General features: G+C 45.3%; 1 protein-coding gene across 1 annotated transcript; it reads right to left on the bottom strand.

Moving 5' to 3' along the window:
• Nucleotides 1-1,686: 1,686 nt before the first annotated feature.
• Nucleotides 1,687-2,223, bottom strand: LOC125554278 (uncharacterized). The gene has a single exon (XM_048717852.2). The coding sequence runs from the start codon at nt 2,221-2,223 to the stop codon at nt 1,687-1,689; it is 537 nt and encodes a 178-aa protein (XP_048573809.2).
• Nucleotides 2,224-11,587: the final 9,364 nt, after the last annotated feature.

The following is an 11,587-nucleotide window of genomic DNA, read 5'->3' on the forward strand; positions in this document are numbered from 1 at the left end:
CATCGTAGCCAAACCTAACATCTAAGACCTGAGGACCCATCCAGGACGCCTGCCGGGCATGGGTCTTGCTGGTTCGGCGTGCTCTCAGAGGCCACCGCCGCCAACTGCCACCGCTTCATCTTCAGAACTGTACTGATGCATCAACCTTGCTCGGTCTAGCTATCATCGACGCCACCACGGCGCCCAACTACACCTCCTCCCTGCGCGCAAACAGCTGTGCACGTCGCGGTCGCCACTGATACGCCTCAGCACCATGTTGCCAAGTACCACCAGCCGACACAGCTTGAAGTCTTTGGAAGATCTATCGTGCGTAGCACCTGCCGACCAGGCATGACAAAGCGTAGCACCTGTCGGTCAGGCATGACTTAACATCTCCACCGAAGCTCCGTGCAAGACGAAGCCGCTCCACCTCCTGCCTCTGACTTCCAGCACTAATCCACAAACGATGCTTCCAAGAGAGAAACGACACCGTAGTGCCGCCATCGTCCGATCTGGAACACCAGATCCTAGGGTTTCCCCCAGAGCACGAGTGGGTCGACAGTAGTTACACGACGATGCCTCCAACAAGGTAACGGCATAGAACGCCGCCATCGCCTGCCAACGGCTCGGTTTTCACCGGCAACCATGTCTCCCCAACTCGCAGCCGGGACTGGATGATGGATCTCAAGATCCGATCACCAAGCCTCTGGCCGGCCATCTCTGACGAAGAAGATGACCACCACCATTGGCCAGCGAGACGACGCTTGATGAAGTAGGGAGCTGCCAGCGAGGCTAATTTTACATGAGTTTGAAGAAGATTTGCCGCTAACACAAAGACAGGTGGTGATATTGGATCACCTTGACACACAACTCAACTATGGAGAAAGGGATAGCGAAGAGGCTCATTGAGGAGGACTGAGGTTGGAAATGGAGGTGTCATAAACTAAACTTAATACCTATGATCTATCAAATGACGGAATTTCATAAGTTGAAAAGGTATGGTTTTTCTCCTTGTAGTTCCTTGAGAAGTAGCTTGTTACACTCTCCATCTTTCCTACCTTCCATTAGCAAATTAAAATGAGTTGAACTAGTGTTCCGCATTAAGAACATGCGGAAGGAACTAAACACCACAGGTTCGTAGCTCAAGCTCCATGCATGGAGCTTGAATAGTTTCTTGCCTTTGTCATCTTTGATTCAAAGTCCTTTTTAGGCTGTAATTATCAGGTCCATGTGTTTGTTCATATAGAGTTCATTTGCAGTACTATTAGCTAGTTAAATTTCTTTGTCACTGCGTTTATCCTATTATGTGATATCAATATATCATAGGCTGTTTAGTGCAAGTTCACGTGCTATTGGATCATGTAAAATTCAAGAAGACATCACATAACATTGCAATCCTACACTTTTGTTCTTCCTATATATATGTTCTCCGAATTATGCGAATCAAAACAAGAGCCAAGTATATTTAGCTCTCCATGTACATTCAATTCAATACATCAAAGCATGTGCTCTTGTTGTTATGGCGAAATATAAATACATTTAGTCATAAACAAGCACCAGAAGATGAGAATAGCAAGCATGATATTGAGTGCAACAAAAGAACTGAAGTAATACTAGCTAGGAGTTCAGGAAGCCCATGCATGCATGTATATACTGTAGATGAGTGCGTTCCTGTGTCTGAGTTGCACCAGGGTACCGTGTGAGTGATCAGTGCCTCGGACGAGGCCCGAGCCCGAGCCTCAGCTCCAAGTCCAGCTTCCTCTCCGGCAGCTCGCCGTCCTGCCGCCGCGCCGACCCGTCGCCGCTGCTGCTTCCGTGGCACCGAAGGCCCAGTTCCAAGCAGTCGTCAGGGTCGTCGGGACTGTCGTCGTCCGCGCCGAACAGGCTCAGCTCCCTCGGGATCGGGCTACCAGGGCTCGCGGCCTCGGCGTCCGCTCCGGCGCCGGTGTGCCGGCCGTAGTACAGCATGGCGAAGTCGCCGCTGCTCATCAGGGACGTGGCCGGCGGCGCTGGGGCGTACGCCAGGTTGCACTCTGTGTTCCGGGCAACGGACGTGGTGAGGCGGGCGGGCTTGGCGCGGTCCCGGCGGTGGATGTTCATGTGCCCGCCCAGCGCCTGCGCCGTGGTGAACCCGCGCTTGCAGAACACGCACTCGTAGTACGGCCGGGCGGCCGCCACCGCCGTCGTCCCGCCGGGCGATCTCACGGTCTCGTCGCTGGACGCCGCCGTGCTGCCGCTCTCCATGTTGCCGCAACCTTGCTATCTACGACGATCAATCGATATGAATGGTGATCTGTGGGGATTGAGCGAAGGTTTGACGAAGTGCGTGTGTGAGGGGAGGCCGGGGCCGGGCTAATATATTTGCAGAGCTGGGGGACAGTGACAGGGACTAGGACTAAGATTGGCAGGCAGAATTGCTGTTGTCATCGCCAGCAGCTCCGTGAATAAAAGATTGTGCACGGCCGGCCGGCACTGGTGCCCAGCAGCTGCCCTCGCTATCCGTCATGACTCTGCCCTAGCTGTAGATATGGTGTGCACTACGGATGGGGATGTAGAAAAGCTGGCCTTCGGCTTTTTCCCGGAAAAAAAATACCCACTCTGAAATCTGAAATATCCTCTTGTGCAAAATATAATACTAGCACAGGCATCATCACTATACCAGCCGGCTCTGCATGCGTATAGGATCGATGAAATTAATTGCACCATCACACATAAACCCTTGCTTGCTTAATTTCCAAAGTAAATAACCATTCCTTGTTAAGCGTGTATGGGAGGATGGGCACAGGGCTGAGACAGGTCGCGTCTCAAGCCAAGCGTGCCAATTAATGTACCTGCGACGTTTCTTATTTGATTGATATTTTCCCGCCTTATTTTGTCTCCCTGCGTTTGGACCCTGGGCTAATCGCCCGCAAGTGGTAACTTTTTTATGAGCGGGGTGACTGGAAAGTCGAGTCGACCTCAGGGTTCTTCGATCGCGATGCATGCACCTGTGAACCAGGGACGTCCTTGTCCCCGTCCTTGTAGACTGAGCTCTTGTCTAGTTTTTTACTTGCATAGGTAATTTGCACGATGCAGTGTGCTAAAATGTCATGCATGACTGAAATCTTACGAGATGCATGACGGCATAAAAAAACCTCAGCCAGCCACTCACTCACTCGCTCCTCAACTTGTGAAGGATGATGATACTAGTAGAGTTGTGGAGAAGAATATACTCTGTCACTGTCAGCACATTCTATGCCCAATTATCAGCAGCCTGTTCTAGCTAGGTCCGTGCTCCAGTCCAGATGAGCCGAAAAGGGGCGTAGCTGCTCACAGCTCGGTGCATCAGTAGCATCCACATTCCGGCCGGGAACTTACCAATTGTCAACCGCATGCTCGTCCCACGCCCATGCCAACATAATGTGTCCGGCATTCCGGCCCATCCGCCCATGCCTGGCGCTAGCTACGTAGAGTAACATACATACCTACAGACCAGCCACAGTTCATTGTAACCAGCACAAGACCATTTCAATATATGCTGCCGACCATATGACCCGGTGGCGCCAGCCACAGAAATGAATCCAGCCGGCGTGCAGGCCAGCGCTTCGCCTCCGGCCGGTGGTTCTTAGAGCATCTCCAACAGGCGTCAAAAAGAGCTCCACGCGCTAAATTTTTAAATTTTTTTGGCGCCGAACAGCTCCAACAAATACTGTAAAATATTGCGCGCGCGAAAAAGTTTTGGGCACACTCTGAAAAAGGTTATCGCGCGCAACATATTTTAGGCTCTGGATTGCGCACGCTTCACAATTTGCACTGCGTGCTTTTTTGGCACGCGTTTTTAGGCGTCTGCTAAAGCAATGTTGGTCCCGGTGCATTAAAAGTGCTATAGTGGCGCGCTATTATTTTTATTGGGGCGAAATTTTTGTGCGGCTGTTGGAGATGCTCTTAGAGGAGCAGATGGAACCACAAATGGCCTGGATGGAGCCTCAAGAAAAAAAAACCTCTGTATTTGGTGACAAAGAGGGGGGTCAACATTCGCAGTGGCCACACCACCAAGTTCTCCCAATATTTCTATGTAATTTCATCAAAATTTCAGAAAAGTTATTAATTTTGGCACGTACTAAAATAGCTTTCTCTCTATCAAAATATTTCAGGAATTTCGGTAGAACACAAAAAAATATATTTATTTTTGAATTTTCAAAATATGTGGTTGGATCTCATCATCTCAATCAAATTCAAATGAAAATTTCAGTCCTTTGACTGAAATTCAAATATTTATAAAATGGAAATCCAAAACCTGTATTATACATAAGTGGCATATAAAAAGAAGCAAATTATTGGCAATGGCACGCATGAGATCTAAAACTTGTCCTTCTTTCTCAACGACTGCGGACTACTCGAGCTCACACTCATATAGGGACAGATAAACATGAAGTGGGTTCTATAGACAAAAATGAAAAAAATATTCAAGCTCATTAAGAACCGTCCCCATACGATCGAAATATCACATGCCTAATTTTGAGGGTCGCACGTAGGGGTTGTTTGGTTTGTGACTAACTTTGCCAAAGATTGCCACACCTAAGGTTAGGCAAGTTTGACCAACTTAGGTGAGTGTTTGGTTCAAGTCACATCTTTAGGCAAGCCACACTTGGACCCCACATGGCATACACACAAAAAGTGTGGTAAGATTCCCTTAGGCTTGCCAACTTGTGGCTCTCATTTTGATAAACTAACCTTAGTCAAGTTTGGCAAAAATGTGTGGCAAAGTGTAACAATGCTAGTCCTAAAACCAAACAGTCCCGTAGTACTAGTTGTGTGGCGCTCGCAATGTATAGGAGACCGAGAGCAGTGGTGCACGCCTATTTGAGCTGCGCACATCTATCAGATGCAATGTATAAGGGACCGGGAGCATCTATTGCAACGAAATCACTAGTTAAGGTGTACCTTTTGCAAAGGTCACCTCGCCTTCTCATGCGCTGATAAATGGTGCATTACATATGCGTCACTTGCCGCAAAGTGGATGCTTTTCTTTTTTTTCAAGAGTTGTTTATTTAGAATGGCATGTCTGTAGAATCATGAATCCAAAATCAAAACCATTTTCACGGTTGGGTTTCTCGTGTTGATATACCTCTTTTTAAAAAGTACGTATTAGTTATGCGGCGCTGGCAATGTATAGGAGACCGGGAGCACCTATTGGAGCGGTGCAAGTCTATCAGACGCAATGTATAGGAGTATAAGGGACCAAGAGCACCTATTGGAGCGAAATAACTAGTTAATGGGTATCCCTTGCAAAGGTTATCTCATCTTCTTACGCGCTGACAAGTGGTGTACTGCACGTGCATCACTTGTCGCAATCTGATTGTTTTCACTTTTTTCAAAGATTTGTTTATTTAAAATATTTTATCTCTAGAAATGTGCATCCAAATTCCAAACCATTTTCACCGTTGGATTTCTCGCGTCGAAATCTTTAAAATTAGATCTTATATTAATAGGTTTGATGAATTTTTTTCATGAAAACACGAGAAACCGTAAAGCCCAGGAAAGTAAGAAAATTGATTAAAAAACTGAAGAAAAATTAATAAAGAAAAAATTATATTAAAAACCGGAGCCCGAAAGCACGGTTGCGGTTTAGCACATTTTTTTGTGCCTACCGTGAAAGCAAATCTATGCTTCCAGGAGGAGCAATACCGTACTTCTCATGGAAGCACGTTTTTTGAGAAGCACGGTTGTACTTCGCGTAGAAGCAAATTGAGAAATACAGCTGAGCTTCGCAAATTTTTTTTTGCTCCGAGAACCATGCAAAAACCAAAAATCAAAACATAAACCATCTAAAATCTAGAAACACGTATAAGAAATAAAAACCAAAATCTAGTTAGAGCACCCAGAGGATGCACCATTTGACGCACTAGCCTTCCAAAAAACAGACCCTTGCTGGAACCCCGTAAGGGTCTTCTTCATATAGTAGCTTCCTTATTGGAGGACTGTTGCCCCAAACAATTTGAGCTTGGCACAGGCGCTACCCGACGTGCACTATAGCAAAATCATCGAAATCACTAATTAAGGAGTACTCTTTGCAAATATCACTCTCATCTCCCCAGGTTGCGACAAGTGACGCACTTCATGCGTGTCACTCTCGCAACATGGGAGTTTTCTTTTTTTTCGTAGATTCGTTTATTCGAAACATTTTTCTCTTAAACCATGTGTCCAGATCTGGAACCGTTTTCACCATTGGATTCCTCAAGTCGGAACCTTCAAAACTAGATCATGTGTTGATAGGTTTCGAGAAACCTTTTTTCATGAAAAAATTTGGACGAAAAACCCAAATCGGGAGCATGTTTTCACTTTCACGGATTGTGCCTCTGGCGGAAACAAATTCGTGCCTCCACGAGAAGTAAATTTATGCCTCACGCCGGAGGAAAAAATGCGCTTTTTCCTTTTCCGAGAGGCACAACTGTGCCTCCTGTGAAAGCAAGTATGTGACTCCACAAGAAGTAAATTCATGCCTCTCGCAAGGAAAAGAAAAAACAAAACATATTTTTTTTCCTTTCCGAGTGTGCCTCTCGCGGAAACAAATCTATTCCTCCACGAGAACTAAATCCATCCCTCTCGTGGAAGAAAAAAAAAAGAAAATTTGTTTTTCTTTTCTTTTCTGAGATGGCACGACTACGCCTCTCACGGAATCGAATATGTGCCTCCACGAGAAGTAAATTTGTGCCTCTCGTAGAAAGACAAAAGGAGAACACATTTTTCTTTCTTTCTGAGAGGCATGGCTGTGCCTCTCACGGAAGCAAATCCTTGCCTCCACGAAAGCTAAATTCGTGCTTTTTGTGGAAGGAAGAAAACGTGTTTAGGCTCGATTGTGCCTCTCGCCGTAGCAAATCCATTCCTTTTAAGGAAGGGGAAAAACATGTTCTTTCACGTAAATTTATTTTTTGAATTTTTTTGGTCCAAAACCAAAAAACTGGCGGAAAATCAAAAAGCCATAAAAACTAAAAAAACACGTCCAAAAGCCGAAAACGTTTACACACAAAAAAAAATTCAGAGGTAGCACCAAGAGCGTGACACATGGCGGTAGTTGAGAGTGCGCCAAATGACGCGCTCCTAGCCCACCCAAAGTGACTCTTGGGGGAGCTCCCAAAGGAGCACCCGCTAAATAGTTGCTCCTCAAAATCATACACAATAGTAAACCTGCAAACAATAGCAAATCCGTGTACTACAACATGTCGGTTACTTTATCATACTTTTTCATCTGGTTTTTATTCAGTTTTAAGAAAATAAGAAAAATTGAATGAATATTTAAAAATTATGACAATTTTGGAATTACACACATTTTCTAAATACATTTTTTTTTATTTTCGGACCATTTTCCAAAAAAACATGAAGAATTTTTGAAAATACAAATAGTTTTCTAATTGTTCATAGATAGTGAACAATTTTTGAAATATGAGTCTTTTCCGAAATCACCTATATATTTTAAAAGGGCAAACATCTTCCAAACCGCGAACATTTTTTTCTGAAAATATGAATAATTTGTGAAGAATGTGAACAATTTCATAACACATGAACTTATTTCAAAATTATGTAAAGTTTATTGGAAAACACGAACATTTTTATTAAATCGAATATCTTTTAAAACATGTGATTTGTTTTGAAAATGAGAACAGTTTTCAAATTTGTGAATAATTTTTCATAAAGATTGGCAATTTTAATTTTGGAAACATTATTTTAAAAGAAAATTTGAATAAACTAAAAGAGAAAAAGGCAAGAAAGATGTACAAATAACAAGGGAAAAAGTAAATAATTACTAATGGTAAATAGTATAGAAAAAGCGAAAAATAAGCCAGTCCAAAATATCCTGGCAGGTTTCTAAAACCAGCAAAATCAGAAAATTGAACCTTCTCAAAACAGGAGCTCCTTTTTTTGTGTAAAAACAGGAGCTCCTTACCGCCTTACCGGCAGAATATTTCGGGCGAATAGCTTATTTACGAACATTTACGCTCGTAAAACTAGTCCAAATTATGAACCTTTTACGCTCGTAACGAGAATGGGCGCCTACGCGGCATCCCTTATGGGTTGGGGCAACAAGAGGTGTTAACTTCAGTTCGCTCATTAGTTCGCTGGGTTGTGGGTTAACCAGTCACGGTGGTCCGCTGACTTTTCAAAAGAGGGAATTCAAAAAGGTTCATTGATTTTGAAAAGGGCTTTCAATAAACTTCGTGAATTTTGAGAAGAAGTCTTTGTTTTTTTAATTATCAATATTTTTGAAAAACTCATTGCTATTGAAAAAATTCATCAAATTTTCAAAAATGTTCACGAATATGAATTTCATAATTGGAGAAAGTTGTATCAACGTTGAATAAAAAGGTTCATCAATTTTGAAAAAAAATACCAATTTGAAAAAGGTTCACAAAAACTACAAAAAGTTCGTAGAGTTTAAAAAAATCATTGAAGTTATAAAAAATAAAAAAGGCGAGAAATAAGGAAATAAAAAAGAGAAAACATAGAAAACCCAGGTGGAAATGCATAAAAAACAGATAGAAAAGAAATGAATGGGCCAGCCAGCTATTGGATCTAGTGTAAGGGGGGTGCGCCCTGTACCAAATGTCCTTTAAGCGGCGCCTTAAGCGCTTTATAGGAAATGCCTCTCAAAACCTGTAAACCCATACAACATGTTTGGTTGGGGGTAATTATAGTCAGGGAATGGGAATTGGAGGGATACGAGACTTCAAATCTAATGTTTGGCTAAAGGGATGGGGAATTTATAAAGGAATATGCATGGGACTTGAGACTCCAAATTTCACCGTTTTATTAACAGGGAGGGGGTGGGAGTTGGGAGCGAATTGTTTTAGTGAGTCAATTTTAGCCCTCCATCATAATTTATGTTCACTTCCTTGGTCTAGTCCCTCGACAATTCCCGTGAACCAAACAAGGGAATACTAATTGTCCTCAAATTCTCACACATAATTGCTATCATGAGCCAAATAAGGATTGGGGATAAAACGACTCATCCCATGTCTAATCCCAATACAACTCCCTACACTAAACTCCCATTCCCCTTCCCAAATATTGCCAAACACGCTGATATCTTTGTAGGCTACCAATTTGGGTTGGCCCAGTAATTTGCCCTGGCTAGCAAGCTGGAGCTCACGCCACGTCGCTATGGGTCGGCCCAGCAATGGTAGGCTCGCTCGAGAGATTAACCAGTTTACGCCTTATAAAGTTACCCATTTATGTCCCCTCCTCAGCATGAGAGACGCCGGGGATTGTTATTTTAGACTTTTTTTTTGGAATTGTCTCCTTGTTTGTTATTTTGGTTTTTCCAGTCTGTTTTTCATGTGGTTGAATTCTTTTAGAAAAAATATGATGTGAACATTTTTTCAAACAATGAGAACATTATTTGAAAAATCACGAACATAGTTTTGAAAACAATGAGAACATTATTTGAAAAATCACGAACATATTTTTGAAATTATTTGAGCTTTTTAGTACATTTTTTGAATATTTAAAGATTTCCTATAAAATTTGTGTAGATTTTTTATAAATAGTGCATGCATTTCTTTATTTAGTCTCAGGCATTTTTTACAGTTTAAAAAACCAAAAAAATTGTAAGAACAATTGATTATTCTTGAAAATTATAAATGAAGGAAACATTTTTTATATTCAAAAGATGTTTGAAAATTGTAATCTTTGTCACATTTCTGCTTCTTGTGAAGATTTTGGGAAAAACGAAAAAATGGACCAGATAAGAGAACAAACCAGAAAGGAAACTGGACCAGTACCTTCCAGAAGATTCTCAAAACTGGTAAACTCGGAAAAAGAACCTTCCATATTCCCACAACGGAGATAGATGGAGGCAGAACACCTAGAATAGCTAAATGGGTCAGCACTATTGAATCCCTCGCTAGCTAACTTTGTGAGGCAAATTGACAATTTGCCGCGCGAAGTAGTATACAATAATTGCCCATGTATAGACGTACCCTCCCGCGAACACAACTAGGAAGTTGTATTTGCATGCAGGCCAAGATTTACAAAGGCACTCACTACTTTCTAAGCAATCTCCCGATACTTTTTCCCCCTCCCTCCCGAGCCGCTCGCGTGGGCGGCTCTGGAGGCGAAAACCCTATCCCCCCGAGCCCCCCTCCTCTGCTCCCCTGGCCGCCGCCGCCGCTGGCGGCGGCGGCGGTGGCGGCGCCCGGCCGTCGAAGGCGGTGGGCGAGTTCGGCGCGCTCCGGCGGGCTTCCCTCGCGCGGGGGAGAGGCTTCAAGTGGGCTGCGCGGTGGTCTTCTCCGGTGAGGCGGCGCGCGTCCAGGTGCGTACGGAGTGGTGGAGCATGGTCGCGGGTTCGATGAGGAGGTGCTGGTGCACGACGACCTGCTGGGAGCCGCTGGATGGTGGTCGGAGGGGAGGCGCACCTAGGCCAGGGAGGCGGCGGATCTGGGCCAGGAGTGGCCGTACGAGCGGCGGCCGGGATCTGCCGTGGCGGCCGGTTGGTGTGTTTTGCCCCTCCTGGCCCCGGCGAGGATCTGCAGGTGGGTGGTGGAGGCGCAGGCTGAATCCGAGGAGCTTGTGCCCGGGTCAGCGGCGTGCTGCGGGGAGCAGGCGCGCGCGAGGTGGCTCCCCCGTCATGGCTCCCTGGGCTCTGTCCGCTGCAAGGCTGTCCGCTAGAGGTGGTGCGGCAGCTGCTTGCGGCAGCTGAAGATCCTGGCTGTGCTGGTTGTGGTAGGAGAGATGGAGTTGTTGTCACCGGCCGTGCGGGAGGTGGAAGCTGGACTGCGTGTCCTCGGCGTGCAGGGTGTTGGTGCTCAGTGCACTTTGATCACAATGGCGAGGTGCTGCTGCGGCGGCGGTTTGATCCAGCACTGACAACAGCCTCAATTCCTCGCAAGGGGTGGGAGGTGGCCGACTTTACGGATGAAAATCCTGCCTGTGTTGGCGGCGACGGCGGTTGTGGGCGTCGTTCCCCTCCTTGGAGGCGTCGCTTAGGTGTGTCGCCATCTCCCCGTTTTGGTTGGTTGCGGTCTCCGGGTGAAAGCCTAGGTCTTGGACCCGTATCTCTGTTGGGAGCATCGTGGAGGGAGACATGGCTTGTTCGGTGCTGCGGTCTTCCGGTGCGTGTCGCTAGTCCGAGTAGAGGTTCTTGGGCGCAATATACGTCAATGTCTGTGACTCCAAGACGGTGGCTTTCGCGGGGCCAACCAAGTCCCTCCACCCACTTGCCATCTCCTTTCGGCAATCAAGAGTGGTTGGTGCGTCAGCAAGGGAGGTCCGGTTAAAGTTGCTACTCTTCGTGGTGATCGGTGTAGGTCGAGACGCGGCCTTGATGCTCTTCGGGACAAGTTCCTTTGTGTTGTGTTTGTAATGTGTGCGAAGGCTTCTCTTCGGATTAGCTCGGGTATGGTGTTGGTACTAGACTTGTTGTTCGCAACGAGTTGTAGTCTCTTGTAATTGTCTTCTGTCTTTTATAAAAATGAGGTACGTCTTTGATGTATTCTCGAAGAAAAAAAGATTTACAAAGGTTCAGGCATTTGCCTGCCAGACTTGTGGCAGAAAGGTTCTTGTATATACGCTCCAAAGCTACTACCAAACCACGACAAAAAACAAAAACCCTAGTGCTTTGTTTGGATGTAGA

Source organism: Triticum urartu, chromosome 4A (genome assembly GCF_056163025.1).
Source record: "Triticum urartu cultivar PI428250 chromosome 4A, HENAU_Tu73, whole genome shotgun sequence".
Lineage (NCBI taxonomy): Eukaryota > Viridiplantae > Streptophyta > Magnoliopsida > Poales > Poaceae > Triticum > Triticum urartu.